We start from the raw sequence: 19,097 nt of genomic DNA, 5'->3' as shown, positions 1-19,097 counted from the left end.
CATAGCAATGTGCTACTCGTGAGAGGACCGAATAAGGGGGAAATAACCCCTAGTGAAACAAAACTCCAATGCTCTCATACTGACAAATGTTTATTGTCATGGGGTCTCTTAATATAACTCTCAAAAATGTACTTAAGTGAAATTTAATTTTAAAAAATGGTGGGCAGTGCCCACTAAGTGTAAACTGGGTTTTGTCTGAAAATTAAGAAAGACGTTTCAGAGACAGCAGAACAAAACAGTGAAGTTTAATGAACCCTGACTATTTGAGAATGAAAGTGTTCCATGAAGGTAAAATATTGGCTGTTTTATAATATAGAGTTTTCAGTATTTGGAAAAGCAGGATTAGCTAAGGGAAGCTCCTGAGTGGTTAGCACTGTTAACATGGTTTGTTAGGAAACAAATGCCTAGGCTGCTACAATGGAAGCTAGTAAAGATGCGTACACCTCACAGAACATTCTAAATGAGGTCTAGATGACACAGTAGAGATTCTATTGACAGTCAGGAGGTGGGCAGAAAGGAGGCCAAAGCAGATCAACTTAGGTTCTAACGGTTCATTTATCAAAGTTCCTTCACTGGGTAGAGCTGTTGCCTTCTCAACATAAAACAATACCATATACCTTGCAGCATTAGCTGCCAATCAGGTGACACCAAGCATGTACATTATCTCAGCCTCCCCTCCCAGCCTCCACAGCAGTGCCAGGAGCTGATATTGAACATGGACAGAAAAGACCTTTAATCCTCACAAGAATAACTCTGTGAGATACTAAAAGTATCTCATTATGGTGCATGATAAAAGGAAAATAACAGGGAGGCCTAGAAACTTGCTTAACATCAAAAAAGCCATCACTTGTAGAAACATAATGTGAACTGAAGCACCGTGTCCAGGTCCTAAGTGCACGCTGCATGCTTCTCTGAAAACTCTGTTCTAGGTTCTAACGGCCTTCACACACTGTCTCATCCTAAAATCAAAGAGTGTAAAGGCAGAAAACTGTGAGAGAAAAGACAGGTGACTCCCAGCTTCTCCTGAGCTAATGGTGACGTGGAAATCTGAAGACCCCATTACTGGGCATCGCAAATAGCAAGAATGACGCTGGGCAGTGTGGCCTAGTTATTGGGCTCTCGCCTGGGACTGGAGAAGCCCTGGGTCCACTCATTAGCACCTCAAACTAAATTAAGCAAAATTAAATTAATTAAAATTAAGTAAACTAAAATTAAGCAAAGTCAAAATAAGGCAAGGCAAAATTAGGTATACTAAGATTAGTTTGGATGACAGTTTATATAAAAAGGTACAGAATGGTGATGTGTCAAGCATATTACTCGTCTCCCAGATAGTGTGTCTGAGGACGATGATACGATGGATTTAGAACAGCTACTGCAGGGACTGTTTGGGGTAGGCGATTAGACGTACTTCAACATATGATATTATAAAATTTAAATCAAGAGTAAAGTTATTTACTTGTTTACCATCAATTAAAAAGACAAGCTTCTATTAGAGTCTTTTTAACACAACAGAAGAGTTTCTAGTATTTTATGGTATCTATTAGTTGTTTTGAAAACAGTTTCTAACTTACAGGTGTGTGAGAATTGCTTTGTGTGGAGATTTGTTAGTGTCATCTGATCTGGGACAGTTTGGGGCACATGGCCACAGGAAGACATTAAGATGAAGACTGAGCTAAACGGTTCATGTATTGATTTGTTGCTTTTACTTCAGCTAAGTGTTTTTCCCACTTAGACTTCTTGTAATTTTAATTTTTTTTTATGCTGATGATTGAACCCAAGACCTTCCATATGCTAAGCACATGCTTTTCCACTGAGCTGTGCCCATAACTCCTTAATTTTTTCTTTTATTAGAACCATTTTGAAAATACTTTCCATACATTGCCTTGTTAAATAGGAACTGCCATATTTATATAAACACTGTCACCCTCATCAACTAATTTTGCATTTGACTTTTAAAAAATTTTAAGACTACAAGTTAGCTCTTTAAGCAAAGGTATTATTTTATGTCTCAAACCTGCGCACATCTTTCTAGATATGTTCTGACTTCCTAGATTGCAGTTTTATATAACCCTGCATCGCATGCCTGAAACACAGTTAAGAATTTGAAAAAAAAAATGTGCTTTTCAACTGTTGTAAATCAAAATAATGGTTTTTGTTTTGTTTCAAAAAAAGAGTTCATTTTTTTATGGATGGTTCTAAGAGAAGAGGCAACCATGTGACATTTTGGGTCAGAAGTCTGGCAATGATGACATTTTCAGCATGCCTACTGTAGATGGATTAAATCAGATCTTTGGTTCTTGGCCTACTGAAGACTCCAGATTACAGATTCCTATTCTCAGAATCCAGGGCATCTCAGTGGATGTAACCCAGGAATGTGAGGAAACCCCAGTGAGGCCTTGTTCTCTCTGTAATGTTAGGAGACTAGTCTGGGATGTACCTCCTTGGGGGCAGCGGATATTTCTAACAGACTTGTCTCTGTTTCATTGAGTCCACAGATAGGCAGAGTCTCAATGGTTTCACATACAGGCGGATTGATTTTGATGTTTGTCGACTGTTGCTTGTTTTCGGGTGTGTATGTGGAGAGGGCAGAGGCTGCCTTCTGGTTTCTGTCTTTGTTTCTATTTGAACCTGTAGGTCGCCGGGAATGCCCTTGTATCCTCCTGTCTCTGTCTCCCAAACAAACACTGGGGTTACGAGCATGCGCTACCAAGCCTGACCTTTACATAGGTTCTGGGGATCTGCCTCAGCTGCACACGAGTGGGTGACAAACATTATTGACTGAGCCTGGTCCCTCGCGTGGGACTGTGTGCTTCACACCTTCTGTAAATGTACGGCTTATGAGTCAAGCAGTTACTGGCTTTCAGAGAGCATGTGCTGTTTGCCCCACCGCGAAGCAGAAGCACAGGGCTTATACTTGTAGGAAGCAGCTTCCCCAAGGCAAGGGCGTCCAAGAGCAGCCTTTGCTCTCTCCTTTGTCCTCACCATCACGTGAGCCACACTTTGTCACCCAATGTTTCATGAATGAGGAAACTGAAGCTAAGGAGGGCTTCTGCAATCACCCAGGCAGCAAATGTGAGAGCTTTGATACACATCCAAAGACAGGCCTCCACTACATTGCTACAAAGACCAGATGTTTGAAATTTAGTGTGCTTTGTGCTTTTCCCCATCTCTGAAAAAGTCCTCATTCACAAGGAGGGAAGAGGAGGACAATCCGATTTTTCCACACACATAGGCTCTTCGCATCTGCAAGCTTTGGGTACTGACTTACTTAAAGGACAGTTTTTAATGACACCATAAAAATGGCATCAAACTTTACTATCTTAAAATAAAAACTCCATTTAACCGTGAATGATAGATTTATGACTCACTTAATTGTTCACTTCTTGAGATTTTTGGGGCTGTCTCTTTGATAAAAATGAGGGGGTGTCTTCATTATTGACACAATCGCTCATTCTTTCAGTCATTTTTCTAAACAAAAATATTGAGACAGTATAAATTAGGGAGAACGTGACAGAAGAGAAGGAATAATGACTTGTGGTTTTAACATTTACACAACTGCTTTGAACACATACGAAGTTCATAATGTTCAAAGTGAGAAGTGTCGGGCGGGGCTTGCTGTGCTCACATGCTGCCTCAGATTTCTGAGCACACTTGCCTCCCTCACAGCCCAAAGGGCAGCCTAGATCCGACGTCTGTGAGGACTGCCATGGTGCTAGAGCTGACAGTTAGTTAATACTACCGGAGCAGAATCAAGCCACACTTTTTTCTTGGTTAGAAAACCAAGGATATAATAACTGCAGCACTAACAAGATCCACCATTCATGAACAAGCACTTACTCTGCAGGGTGTAACTATGCTAGGTGATCTGGACCGACTCTCCCCTGCGATTCCTCCGCCAATCCTGTACAATAAAACTTCACACCTTTTAAAGACAAGAAGGGCCACTCTGAAGGAGCTTGGGTATCAGATATTCTCTGGGTTATTTTATTATTTTCAATGAGTGCCAATGGCATATTTTGTCAAAGCAAGTAATTCCAAAGGCAAAAACTTTGCTCCATGACTTTATTGTTTTCATTAGACTTAATTCTCGTCTAACAAGAAATTGTTGTTTCATGCTCGCTATGTAAATTAGTAGTATCATGTTTGAATATGTAAATTAGGCATAGACAAATACGCTTCTAATGCTGTAATAGCTGTGGGAGTCCAGGTTTTTCTTCTCCCAGTTCAGAAAAAAAAAACAGAATCTGTTCTTTGGCATGATGTGGGTGAGAAACTGTAAAGGAAGGACACGGTGTTGAGGAAGACAGTCAAACACTTCAAGACTGAGTTCAAACAATGGAAGCAGTGCATTAATAAATAAAGCTTGTGAATCCTTAGCGCTCACGGACACTTCTGTATACAAACTGAAACTGCTGCTCAAGATTTTAGTATCCCCAGTCCTTAGTCTTTAAAACAACTACTATCTTCCAAACAGGAACTGGTGTGATCACATACTCACTGAATTGGAATTCAGTGGAAATATATTATGTAAGTCTAATTCCAAAATTTAAGTTATTGACAAAAATTATCTAAAAATAGAAACGCATGTTCTTGGCCAGCAGCCCCACAGTCTCAAATGGGACGGTTCACAGGAGGTAAGCAGCTGATTCAAGGGAGGTCCTTCGAATGCCATCCCTCCTTCAGCAACTGCTGTCTGCTTATGTGTGACTTCATGTTCCTCATGGTCGTCCATCTTTTTATTCCTGTGCTATCTACAAATAAAGTCTTAAGTGACGGGCTGGTGAGACAGTGCGGTGGATAAAGGTGCTTGCTGCTAAGCTTGCTCACCTAAGTTCAGTCCCTGGGACCGACATTAGGGAAGAAGAGACTCAACGGTTTCAGGTTGTCCTCTGATACTCAGACAAGTGCCATGGCATACCCCTAACACACACAGTAAATAAATAGTTGCAGTACAATTTACAAAAATGAAAGGTAGGCTATGGCGAGGAAAGAGTTTTAAAAATCTTATTATGATGTCAAAATCAGATGTCAGAGAGAACCAGGGGGTAGTAGTGTAGCGGAAACTAAAAAGGCCCTTAGGACAAACGGGGTCTCAGATTTCGAGGAAAACTGATGCTGTGTGTGGGAGCGACATATTAACTGTTTAAACTTAAAATTAAAAATATCCAAGTTTTATTAGCAGTCCCCATTCTTATAGCAAATTTGTAGGATATGAATGAAGATAGAAATTTTCACATGGCTTTACTACACATGATTGCTGGGCGGTGACTAAGGAAGCGTGAAAGCGGAGTGCAGTGGAGATCCACACCTGCAGCCCCAGCTACTCAGGAAGGGTGAAAGCGGAGTGCAGTGGAGATCCACACCTGCAGCCCCAGCTACTCAGGAAGGGTGAAAGCGGAGTGCAGTGGAGATCCACGCCTGCAGCCCCAGCTACTCAGAAAGACCAGCAGTGGCAAACACTTGAGTGCGTAAGTTCTAGACTTGCATGGGCAACAGTAAAACCATCACAAACAAATAAACAAGCACAGTTTGTGGAGTCAGAACTAACGATTGAGAAAGGCTCCAACAGCTGCCTGAAGACTCTTTCGGACAGTGGTTCTCAACCTGTGGGCTGCAACCCTTCTGGGCGTCAAACAACCCTTTCACAGGCGTTGCCTAAGACCATCGACGTATCCGATATTTACATTATAATCCATAACAGTAGCAAAATTACAGTTATGAAGTAGCAAAAAAATAATTTTATGGTTGGGGCCATCACAACCTGGAGAACTGTATTTAAAGGTTGCAGAGTTAGAAAGGTTGAGAATCACTGCTCTAGTTATACCCTGAGCTTTTCCTTTTTTCTCTCTGGACATCAATGTCCTTAGGAGTTAAGGTGGAGCCCAGGTGCTGAAGGTGGGTCAAGCTCGTGGCATGTCCCCTTAAGTCGTACTTTAGAGCTGCCTTCCCCAGACTAGCCTCATCCCCTAGAGAAGTGGGTAGGGTTCTGCTTCGGCTGTAATCTGCCAGATTGTACACGGAAAGGGAAACTGATTTACATGATGGCGATTGTGGACCATGTGCTCTACAAGAGCCAATTAAAAGACTATCTTTTTCCCCTTTAATAAATCTTGGTAACCTTGGTTTAAGTTAAAAATATCATTTGCTGTTTGGTTTCCTAGAAAATAATAAAGTAAGGCTATAGGATCTTTATTATGCTTTGGGAACTTCTAAGGTAAAACTGAAAATGAATTAGAGTTTCTTTCTCTTCCTTCCTTCCTTTCTTTCTTTCTTCTGAACAATACTAGACTAATAGAATTATACTTTCATAGCAGAACCCAAGAATTAGCATAGTTGTCCTCATATCTTAGCTAATAATATTTTTGACATATAAAGATCTGGCTGGGGAATGCAGGGGGAATGCAGTACATCCACCTCAACCCTCAAAACAAAGTGACATGCAAATTTTATTTTTATACTAAAATTAGTTTTCTTATTTGAAAGCAATCAACTGGTATATTTCCTTTCTGGAATGCTGAAATTTGAACTTTTTAAAAGCAAAATGTAAACATATTAAGTCATCTTTATAAATTGAAACTTTAGTTACTTCACCATTTTTTTTTTAAATTATTGAATAAGAGTTGTACAAGCATTTAAGCAGTGCACTCCTTGCCTCTTCTGACTTGGTTCTCTACTGTAGTATGCTGTGTTTTTCATTTCATCGCTACCTGAATTTTAAAAAGTGTAAAGTTTTGTGATGATGTGATCACAGCGATCATAAAACATTTCCTGCAAATGGATTGTGATGCTAATTGTATCTTAGCTGGAGTATAAGGACTCAGTTTAAGGTGCTGAGTCATGAGCGAAGGTCTGGCTAGGTCTGTCTATGCCTAGAAAGCAGGTCCTCTAATTTGCCTGCCAGTGTGGATCCATGGGAGCACAGAGCAAACCGCATGGCTCCACCTATTTAGCTGATGTAAATTAAGCATTCCAGAAGTGGCAATGCTTGACAACCAAATGCATAAAATAGTAAACAATTGACAATCAAAATAAAGAAACAGCTGTTGGTTTCTTTTTATATAAAATGATATGTAATTTACAATGAATGCCAATTAAAATTATTAACCAATATGCATAAATCTTCCTCTCAAATATGTCTTATTCTCAAATAGCTATGCAGATTGTCAAATTTCCTTAATTTTTCAAAATGATTTCTAAAGTTCTCCCTCTTACTGTGATTAAATCTTAACCATGAATCAGTAAATATGTGTGCCTTCTGCTCTGTAAGAGGTAAGTATATTAACAAAGTAAAATCAGAAGTTATTCTTTTGATAGTGCCTGATCCAGCGGCACAAGGTACTGCTGTGTTAATGGTTATTTCCATTAGATGTAATGATTACAACAAAAGCTAAATTGAACTTGATTTTACAATCATCAATAACCATGTAGATTAAGATGTTAAAAGCTTTAATGTACAGAGACATGACAAAATGTAATTTTAAAAGCAGCGATGTCTCCTTTTGTTTGTTGAGAGGAAAGGGATGAGTCGTGGATGAGAACTGGTTAGAATTGTCACCGTTACTAATGCATTCTAATGACTTGCTGTATATAACCCTCATACCGAGTGCACAAGCACCTTTCATTACTTCTTGGGTACAGCTTGCCTTCCTCTTGGTAATTATTTCAATCTAAGTGATGATAAGGGGTTCATTGTTCTAAGTAGTGATTTGTGAAGGTATGAGATACCAGCTCTCATTTTCACTTTCTGCTATATATCAGCAATTTAGTTTTTAAAAAACTGTATTAAAGAATGTAGAAAAACCCTGTTTTATCAGTCAACAGTACTCAACCATTTTTATCAACTAGACATTCACTCTATACAGTCTGAAATGAATACATTTTCTTTGAAAAGTACAGAACAAGTGTTTTTGCATTTAAAATTACAGTTTTTAAATACTCTCACTTTTTAGTTTATTAAAGCTTTATTATTACTATTAAAAGCTTTATATCTCAGAGATGGGTGTTTTATTCAGAGAACAAACACTTACTGAACGCCTGCTGTGTGCTTTTATGTGTGGAGCTGAGACACAAACTATGTCTGGTCTGCTCCAAATGGCAGTGTCCAGAAGAGATGTGCCCAGAGACTGTAATCACGGTGCAAAGGGACATTTAATGATTTAATGTCAGTACAGGCTGCCCTGGGAGCACAGAGGGAAGGTGCAGGACTCTAAATGGCTGATCTGGACTCTAAACAAAGACAGAATGCTCTGGAGCAGAAAACAGTGGAGAGAAAGAAGGGCTAGGCATCTACAGGCAGGAGGGGAGGAGGGCTAGACACTGTCCTGAAAGGGACAGTATAGCGAGACAGTTAGAAGCACAGACTCTGGAGACAGACTTCTTGGGTTCTACTTTAGTTCATTAAATAGCTTCTCCATGCCTCAGTTTACCCATATGTAGAGATGGCACAATGGGAGCATTTACTTTCAAAGACAGTTATAAGGTTGGTTGAGTTCCCTTTTTTATTTTGTAAAAAATGTGTATTGTAAACTATTCAAATGTTTGGTATTACTAAAGTTGGAGCACAAGATGCTTTTGAGGGCAATGACAGGATGAGTGGAAGCCTGGAGAGTAGGATCGACCACAGGGAAGAGGCTCATGATTGATTGTGAAGGAGCTTGGGACTTATTACTGAGTTTTATGTAAATGATGACATGTAATTAGTGTGAGGCTTGAAGAAAGACTGAGCAGCCACAGGGAGACTATCAGGGAATGTGATGTGGAACAGAAAGATGGGTAAGGAAGCTCTGGAAACAGTCTGGGGAACCACTGTGAGTCTGATTCAAGCTGCTAGGATAGTTGTGGAGGGAGAGAGGTTAGCCTAGGAAGTACCATGGAGACAGAGATAGTAGGAGTAAGTGCTCACCAGATGACCATATAATAGTTCTCGCACTAGGTGGGAAACCAAGATGAACTGAGAAAGAGAATGCTTTTCTATTTGATTGTATTTTTAAGTCACACAGTAAGTCACAATAAATGTTACTGCCTTGCCTAGTGAAACTTTTTTTTGTTGTCTTTGTTTGTTTGTTTGTTTGGTGTGTGTGTAACTAGCTGAGATGATTTGATTTTGAAAAGCAAAGAACAAAGGCTTCAAGTGTTTAATTTGGGTGCAATCTTGGCATTTGGCGTAAAAGGCTCTAATTCTGAGACCTTTAGTTTCAAATGACAATGTTAACTATTTGGAAGATATCTTTTGGTAAGTTTGCTTTAGTTTTCCTCATTGAGAATGTAGAGACTTTCTGGCTGGCCTTGCTTTTCCTTGGTGCTATGTGACTCTCTGACATCAGCACAGATATATTCAGCCTTGACATGTGATACCGGTTGGCATGAAAAGGAAGGCTAAGATGAGCGAGCTTACAAGCAGTACGTGGCTGTGCTCAAGACTAAATGGCATCTGTAACAGGTGCTCCTTGGGACCAGGGTCAGAAAGGGCTGCTTCTCTATTTAAAAATAAGGCTAAGCAACTTTAATACACAGTGTAGAAATTATAAAAATTATAGATGTGTGACTCTGACATACATGGAAATGAAATCTAGTAGAAAGGTGCAGTCATCTTTTTCCCTTTTGTTCCTTCTCTTTCCATCTCTGTGTTAGTGTAATGCATATATGTATGGATGCTTAGGCATGGGGTCAGCGCCACACTCAATGTGTGGGAAACAACCTGGAGAACTGGGCTGTGCCTTCCACATGTTTGAAACAGGGTTTCCTGGTATTTGCTGTGTATGCTGGGCTAGCTGGTCCAGGTGCGTTAGGATGCTGCCCTCTTTCTGCTTCAGATCCTCCGCAGGAACACATGATCGCAGATGCCTCGATGCTCAGACTGCCAGGAACCAATGGCAAGTACTTACTCTCTGAGCTGTGTCCCCAGCCTGACAAACACTTGCCCACTGTGCCATATTGCCAGCCTAATATCTTCTATTTCTAGATAAAAGGCGTCATGTGCCTGTGGCATACGTTCTGAGGTGGTAGGATGAGTTGGTTGAACTCCTAAGATTTTTTTTCCAGTGGTTCTATACTCTGTATATGGCAACCTTTTATATTTAGAAGACTGAATATCTCCTTTATTCTTGGAGAATGATTAAATTGCTGTCAGGCAATGAATAATAATAGCAGAACTGAATAATCAAACACTTCTTATGTTCAACATTGGATTCTAAAGCATCACTGCTATTAAATAGTAACAAGAGACCATTTGCATCAAACTTTAGTAAGACTCCCCCCCATTTACAAAACATAAAGAAAAACACATTTTTTCTTAATATTTACTCCTACGACTGACTGTTTCTTTAATAGTAATCAAGGTGGCATAGTGAAATACTAGCTAAGACATAACATCTATACTACTTTTCTTAGGTTATGACTTGGTCCTTGTGACTATCCTACCAGCTCCACCACTGACTCTAACCAGTGTGCGCTAGGACTTCGATCTAGGAAACACCTGTCTGGACTTTTTCTGGTTCTTGAATTTTGATGTTACTAACTGCGAAGTATTTTCTGCAGAAAAACCCAAAAACAAGTATGACAAATTCATTTTCTAAAAAAATACTATTGAATCTACTTACTAGTTTGGCTCCACCTAACCTTTGAAATTTTTAAGGTAGGGAACTACAGTTATCCCTCCTTTCTATCCACTCTCCATGTAGTTCTGGTCTTTCTGCATCACTCACTGAAGTAATAAAAACTCAGTACACAGAAGAGACACCACCTCCAATAGATGTATGTATAAAAATGTTTTTGTATGCCAATTTTCCTTATCTTCTTTCTTATAATTAGCAGGCTATTATATTTGACCTGAGTACACTGTTTTAATTAGGCTGTCCATGTCTATTTCAATAAAACTTGATTTTTTTGACACTTCAAATATAACCTTGTGTCATTCACGCCTGACTCCTATTTTAAATTGATAGCATGTTCCAGCTGTAGAAATCACCAAGGCTACTTTTTACACCGATAGTAAACTAGAGTTGGCATTTAAAAGTACTGTGATATATTATTTATCTTCATTGAAAAGTAAAGCAACATCTTCATAATTTCAATATTGTAAACTAATTTAGTAACCTGAGGAAATGTGATTATGAGACAACTAGTCACTGTTGAGGATATTTTTAAGTGGTGAAATATATTTAAAGGTTTTCCATGGCAACATAGTCTAAGAGTGGTATCAGGGACTGAGGTGACTGGATCAGAATCTACAATCGTCTGCAGACTGGATGAAGTTATTTTATTTTTTTTCTTAGTCTTTTCTAACTGCAGAAGTGATATAAGTACATTGTCTTCATTAACAAAGAACATGACAGTTCAGGTTGATGACTGCTTTGCCTTGGCTAAAGCTGTACCAACGAAGACTCCAGTTAATCCATAGTTCCTTTGTATAGTGTTCAACCATCCTCCTTCAGAAGGAGCTTTAGCGTTTCCTGGAAACCACCCACAGACTGTGGCCAATGCCACATGCTTGCTCCAGAGCTGAGGTCTGTGCTTACCTGCGCTGGTGCCTGCACCGGATGTGAGGTCTCCACCCATCAGACCACCTATGGAGTAAAGAGGAAGATCAAAAGGTGGAAGGGAACCGAGCACAGTGCCTTCAGTACTCAGCCCTTGTCCTCCCCTGAGAGGCAATCTTAAATAGTTTTACCTACATCGGAGTGCTGACATTTGTTTTATTGTGACATGCTGTGCTCAAATGTTAAAAATACATTCACTCACTGACATTTCTCTAGGAATGATTACACTAGAAAACTACAGCCTGTGAATATAGTCTCTGCATTATTATCTTCAATTCTAGTTTTCTCCTAAAGAGGTACTTAACAGTAAATAAAAAGAAAACCCCACTTCATTTCCACTCTATGCCTTGATATCTATCTGTCTGATGTCTGGTTTCTTTCTAAATATATTTTATAAAATTAATTTAGTGCAATATTTATTGACTAGAAATTTTATTTGCTCATAAGTTGACGAATATTTCCAGTTGAATTTTACTTAATGGCATGATAAATAAGCATTCTTTGCAATAGGTTTAAAAATATGCTAATTTGTTAATTTAAGAGACAATATAAAACCTTGGGCTGGCAAGATGGTTCAGCAGGTATGGTAGTTCCCCTACCAAGCACGATGGCCTGTGTTCCGTCTCCTGGACCCACACAATGGCTGAGAACAAATCTCTGCACACTATCATCCTATGGCCACACATGGACACTGACACTTGCATGCCTCCATCAAAATTAACAAATAAATAAATGACTATGTTTCTTAATGACAGTTGTGGACTTTCAGTAAGACTGAATATAATTATTATTTTAAAAATTTTAAAATGCAAGATCTAGAAAAATAGCGGCAATCCCATTTTATTGAGATTTCTTAGTTGTTTCTTAGTGGTACTTTATTGCTATTACTTGGCTCCAGGTTTCAGAATCAGAAAAGATGATTACGATATTTTAGAAAACTGTTGCTATTTCCCACCAAATATAATTTTGAAGACAAAGTGTGAAATTTGAAACAATAAATGAACATGAGTTATCAAATAAGACATTCAAATACATCTAAATATGATCTGAAAGGAATTTATATAGCTATTAAAATTTCTAATAAAATTTCAACCATATTCTAAAAAAGAGAATGGCACAGTGAAGTCTTTTGTCCACCCTTCCCTGGCTCATGATTTATAATGTCTTCTTGAGGAAAAGTTCTTACATAAATAAGCTGCTCTAAGCACAGTTAAATGTACCTTAGTTATTGAAAGTACCCTGTGGAGTGCTGCCTTAAAACCAGAATATAAATACACAATACACTGTTGCACGAGATTAGAAATACAATTATTTTTGATGCTGCTTCTGGAACTATGAAAGAATGGCTTAGTTATACCAGTACACACTGACTTAGCTCCCACTGTGAGTTTCAGAAATCAAAGGGGCATTTTCTTCCTTTCAAGATGCTTGAAGTCCAGTGGAGAAAAGGACATATTCAATACAGTACATCATAATATATTTAGCCAGATTCACATACTAAGAATGGCTCTTTTTTTTTCCTGAGCAGTAATTTCATGCCTCTAGGTCGTTGTGAATTGAGGATCTTTAATAACACTGAGGCACATCTGTGGTGAGTGTCCCTGAGTATGTGACGTGCTCTTGATGGAATTTCTGACTCAGCTGAGCTGATATTTCACACCCCTCACAAGTCGTGCCAGTGGGCCACACAGTTCTTCCCTACCTTATACTCATTCTGGGATAAGTTGTCTCAAAAAACGCTTGATCCAGACAATTACACATATAGACAGATGCAATTGGAGAGCAGAGAATGGTTTCACATAGGGGTGACTTTTCCATAGGCAGAAGAGAGAAAATGATACTTTACGCAGATGAGACAAGTAACAAATGTAGACTAGATATTTGACACACTGTTTGAGAAAGCATGTGGTTAAAATGTAGCCACTGGAGGAGTTCTTTGACAGTCAAAAAAATGAAGTATGGGTTACGAAATATTTTGAAAGATGCTCTGAAGTGCTTAGACTGGGTCACAGCACAGTGACTGTGCTTTTCCACAGTCTGGTCAAAGGTGGCTGTTAAGTGAGGAAAGGATGTAAATGAGAGACCAAAGTCACCACCTAGGTAAGAAAGCTCTGGCTAGAGGAGGACCCTCCAACAACTTGTTACATTATGTCCTGTGAAGGACATACCTGTGTTACCTGCACTTGGAGGTCTATGTGTTACACCAGGAGACATACTATTCCTCTGCAGAGAAGGGTGGGCCAGTGGCAGAAGGTTGGGGTTTCCCAGTGAGCTGACAGGGTTGCTGTATACCAAACTGTTATGGCTCGACACTGGGATGGAAACCGGCATTTCAAAGTTGGGAGGAGGAACAGCCTGTGGGGCAGAAACGGGAGAGCACGTAAGTACGATGGAGAGATACCAACAGGGCATTCAAGTAGCAGACAACAGTGATTTCTCCAAGGAAAATGCCAGATTCCAAACTGCGCAATGTGTAGATTACCATCAAGAAGGGATCTCAGGATGTATAATCATAAATAGATTGCTGCACCGTGCTTAGAACTCTTTCTTTGCAACTCTTAGAAAACGTTTCACTTCTGTGTGAAACAAAGCCCCATTTCATTAGACTCCATTGTCTTTGAATTCCATTCTATGAAGCAATAATTATTCATTTGTGATATCTGAATCTGGTGCCAGAAATGACTGTAAGATCAAAGGTACATGACTGTGAAGACTTCCCAGAGAAAAGGGGGGATTAAAATGCAAACCAGATCCTTTGGTTTAATTGCTTATTGAAGCATTTTTATGCAGAAGTTTAATGATATAAAATCATCTTCAGGCCTGTGAATAGCACATATAGTTTAATTATTATTTTTAAAAGTCTGCCTTTTAATAGCACTCAAAAGATAATAGGCGTTTTAAGGTACAGGTTTCAGAAAAGTGTGTATCATTCACTAGCTCGCATTTTAAAGGAATAGCTCAGAAAATATGCAAAGTTTCACATTTTCCTGTATAGGTACTACCCTTGCCACATGGCAAGATCTATATCTCAAATGAGAGAGTTGGCAAATATTTAGTAGGCTGAAGCTGTGCGGTTGTCTAATTAGAGTGATCCAGGTTCCAATTATTGATTTTCAGCTATTATTTTGGCAATTTAAGCAAAATTATGTTTCTGTTTCTGCTTGCAGGAACTCGTCGTAGTTGTAAACACTCTTGTCTTTCTCCTTTTGTCAGCATTACAAATGAAAATAGTGTTCAAAGACATGCCAGAGGGCTCATGGTACCAAGGCACACAGCATTTATAACGAAATATTACTCAAGTGTGTATACACACAAGGATACATACAAGCCCTCTGAGGTTTTCAGTAAGAAGTTGTCCAAGCTTACACGCACGTTTACTCCTGGCTCAGCTGGTTTGCTGTTATTGCTTTCAGCTTTACCAGTTTTTTTCTTTAGAGCTAACATCGACTATCTCTGTCTGCTCGACTGGCTGGCCTGCATCTGCTTGTGTTGCTGACATCTACAGTGAGTTCTCTGCTGATGTTTATGTTCTCATCGTCTTTATAATACGAATGCTGAGGAAAGCAAATGTTTCACAACTTTCTTTCAAATGAATTGTTTTTTTCACTGTTTTTAGGGGAAATAAAAATGCTCAAGCGACATCATAATAATCTGCCTTTTAGGTCATTTGTGGGTTGCATACAAGCTAACAGAAAATGATTTTTGGACAAACTCTATGACAGTGGAATACAAATGCATGGTAATATATCAGAGCATGGACATGTACCCAAATATCCAAAGCGCTGTTAAGCAAGAAAACATATTAATGTAGTTGCAAGGCATAAATGTCTGTAGAGTGGTAACATGTCCCTTTGCTGACATGCCAAATGAGAACAGAAGTCACCTGTGAAGACAGTACAATAATAGTGCTCAGCAGCCATAACCATCGAATCTTTTTCTCTCTGCCCTGGGCTCAAGATAAATCAACCAGGCTTTCTGGCCACTGGTGTAGGCGGTGGCAGCAGCAGCAACAACAGCCCAGAGTGGAGTAGAGGGCCAGTGCCTGTTTTGAAGAAGCATCCTTCTCACTAGGCCGCAGCTGTATTGCGGGCTGCTTTCGGCCATAGGATGACATACCTTTGAGTGGCTCTCTTGCCCTGCTGACGTGATTTCCTGCTCCGCTTGCATTAGGCCTGCAGGTAACTGCTTGTTGGTTCCAAATCCTAACATACCTCAGTTCTCTCTCATGCTTCCTTTAATTCTGTCTATCTGTGTGTGTAGTCTATTTTGTAATCTTCAGCTATACTCTTGGGTTTGGCACTTGTTTCTGGCTTTGACCTTAGATCATGATATTAGTTCTTCAGATTTGGGGTGAGCACAATTTGGAATTCTGGGTGGACGTGCGAACTCCCTCGTACCCAGCACCACTAAGGTGATTCCTGCAGTTGCTTCTTGACACATCAAATGGTGCTGGGCCTCATCTTCCTGCTTTTTACTTTTAACACACAACCATCAGGATTCTGACTCTTTGAAACACACCTTATATGACAGCATCCCTCTGCCTCTGTTCGCCCCCTGCCCCCCTGCGCATCCCTCTGCTTGTCCCACAACATCCCTCTGCTCGCCCCCGGCATCCCTCTGCTTGCCCCCACCAGTGTGCCCGTTTTACTTAAAGTAAAAGTTTCACTTCTTCAAAAGGCCTAGATATTCTCCAAGTTTTGGCATTTACCAACCTCTACTATCTCATGGTTGTTAGCCCACTCTTGTCCAAATTTCTCATTATTGACCAAATATCACGGTTAATTCCAGTGCCACATATAAATTTCTTCTCAAAGACCTGCCTTCTCTAGGATGTCCACCTTAACTATTCTATTTATCTGTCATCTTGCTTGCTTCTTACGCCCATCTTAGATGTCTTTCTCGTCTCTTACAACTAAAAAGATTTCGATGTTGGTTAGAAATGGTCCAGTTCATCAAAGTACACAAGGTTTGTTACTCTAAACAATTCAAAATGTACTCTTCTTATTACATGTTTGAATGTTTCTTTGTAAAGGAGATTTTTGAATATACTGTATTAATATTAAAAGCATAAGATTACCAGTTCCTACATATGTTCTGTTGATAAGCACTAGGGTGTATAATTTCCATACTTGATGCAATTTAGCCCTGTCATTATTCCTTCATTGTTCATAATGTCTTTCTTTTTCGAAACAGTAAGATTGAGAAAATGGTCCAGTGCCATCGAACTAGTGATTGATTCTGGTTTTGATCCTAGATCACTATGCAGTACAGATTAGTATTTTGGAGAAAGTGAAATTTTGTAGTCAGAGATCATATTATTTACACATATTGGGTATTAGTAAACTACCAACTAGGGGCCACATGATTAACAAACTTATAAAACTGAAACCTTGGGAAAATGAATTTTTAAGACTCCCTTCTTCCATATTATGCAAAAGTCCATACTTTTAAAACTGCTTTTGATTTCAAATTTTTTAATATGTGCTTATTGTTCCTACTTATAAATATTCCACTTTCACTAGGTCCCTAAGCATCGCTTACAGAACTCAGTCTCTCCTCATATTGAATAGAATATTGACATTGCCTCACTAGAGGGCCAAGCTTATCTCTCTTCCCCCAAGATATTATAGGCACATTCACAAACAGGAGGTAGGTAATAATTATGCAATGAACTGAGGTATTTTACCAACTAGTTCAGTGAAAGTCACCAAACTCCTTTTCCCTTCTAAGCATCAGCCTGAAGAATTACTGAGTTTCTAGCACATTGGACCATAACAACTTGAAGAGGGTCACTATACAACCATTTAGGATTGGCTAAGTGGAAGTCAGACATATCCCAATATCAGAGCATACCTGAACAGTTTTGAACTCACAACAGACACCAGCATCACTGGTGCACTCTGTTGTTTGTTTCATTGCTTGAAGTCATGTCAGGAACTATCAACAGCAATTTGAAAGTAGATTACAAGCTTAACATGACCACACGGATATGATATCTTAGCAAATCAAGATTAGCCTTTTCCAAAGAAATCTCAGCTGCAGCCCAGTTGTATAATGAGTTGCCAATTAACCAGGGAGCCATTTAGTACTCCTTGGCCCTGATTTCCTTATCCGTGTGAAGAGATGATTGCACAGATAAAGATAATGAGCATTTCTGAATACTTGGGAAGTAACGTAGAGGATAACGTAACCCAAATGTTTTGAAGAAATTTGCCTTATTCTTTTCCTTCTTGACTTTTCAAAATTAGGAACCTTTAAAAGATTTATATTAAAACTTGTGGGTTCAAGAACAGAAGCCCCCTAAAGGTAGTTATGCCATGGCATCCTCTAAAAGTTTAGAATACTCAGTTTTGGAAAGTGGAATTTGGGTGATCAAAGTGCTGTGGGGAGGCTTGTCTTTCTAACTTAGGACTTGAAGAAGAGGGAGCTGAGCTGCTGCTTTAGGAATGTGAAGGACTTAGAGTAACAGCAAGCAGGCTGTCCTTGTCCTAAGTGATGCAGAGAAGATGATTGCTCAGTTTGAGGCTACTGTCTCTGAAGAGTAGACATGGCTCTTGATGTGTGATATCCAGGAAGGAGGGCATCTGAACTCTTAATCTCCTCAAAAACTCCACCCAGAAAATTCTGATAAAAATCAAATAGTAATCTTTGATAAGATATTTATTTTAGTTAATGGGCCTGCTTTTATTCATGTGAACAGCTGAGCTGAATGCTCTGTTTTGTTGTTGCTTTGCTACTAATTGAACTCTGATTAGCAAGCTTCAGATCTCCTAGTAGAGAAAATAATAATAGACAAGTCTAATGGCCAAGGACTAGCAACTGCCCATATCCCAATTTTTTCATGACTTCCTAGTAGGTACAGCATGCATCTGTTCATTTCCTGTATATCCTCAGTGTGCAGACTTTCATCACTGTCTGAGCATCTGCCCTCACTTTCCCTGTATTCAAATAAGTACGGGTGATACGCAGTCACCCCACCTAACTTTTCTCTATTCACTTCGCACCCTACGGTGACTTCATCCTCTCTGTTAGTTTCCCCATCCTCTTCCTCCTCCCCATCAGACCTCTGTGTTCAATCTTTTCCTTTTTTTCAAGTATTTTTACTTTGCGTATAAATCATTTCAACTGATTTTCACATTAATTCTGTTGTTGACTCTAAGTACAACATCAAGTCTCTCTCATCACCATACGTCACTCGGGAGAAAATATGCTCATTTCTTTCCATTTTCTCTCTTCTCATTCCCTCTAAAACAAGTTTGCTTTTACCGCTCATTCCTTCAGGCATTCTGCTAATCCTCGGGTCCTCTATTGGAGCTGTTTTGCTTGTCATGACTCCCAGCATGAGCTGTAGCAAACCCAGCAGGAGGAGAAGCTGGTCAACAGGATTCCAAATCACCCATGAATTATTTCGTGTAATTGAGGGATATGGGCATAAATTATATTACTCCAACAGGTGACTTCAGTATTAAATTTTCTGTTTTGAAAGGGAAATGCTACCCACTGGTCCTTTGAAATAGGGAAACAGTCTTGTAATGCTTTTAAGAGTTGGGCAGAGTGTCC

The 19,097-nt window shown here is 39.4% G+C and overlaps 1 protein-coding gene across 17 annotated transcripts in view; it reads right to left on the bottom strand.

Moving 5' to 3' along the window:
* The window catches only part of Mef2c (myocyte enhancer factor 2C), a 148,444-nt gene that overhangs the window by 19,603 nt on the left and 109,744 nt on the right, over positions 1-19,097 (bottom strand). For 16 of the 17 annotated variants that reach the window (XM_085676889.2, XM_085676883.2, XM_085676884.2 and 13 more), the window contains 2 exons: positions 13,706-13,892; positions 11,517-11,564 (listed from right to left, as the gene is read on the bottom strand). In XM_085676889.2, the coding sequence (XP_085533015.1) occupies positions 11,517-11,564; positions 13,706-13,892 (235 nt within the window). The remainder of the gene's footprint in view (positions 1-11,516; positions 11,565-13,705; positions 13,893-19,097) is intronic. The other variant, XM_085676894.2, reaches the window with a different exon arrangement.

The sequence above is a fragment of the Myodes glareolus genome, chromosome 15 (genome assembly GCF_982192425.1).
Source record: "Myodes glareolus chromosome 15, mMyoGla1.1, whole genome shotgun sequence".
NCBI classification, from domain to species: domain Eukaryota; kingdom Metazoa; phylum Chordata; class Mammalia; order Rodentia; family Cricetidae; genus Myodes; species Myodes glareolus.
The sequence above is the reverse complement of the archived record's forward strand: the minus strand, read 5'-3'. Positions and strand labels throughout refer to the sequence as shown.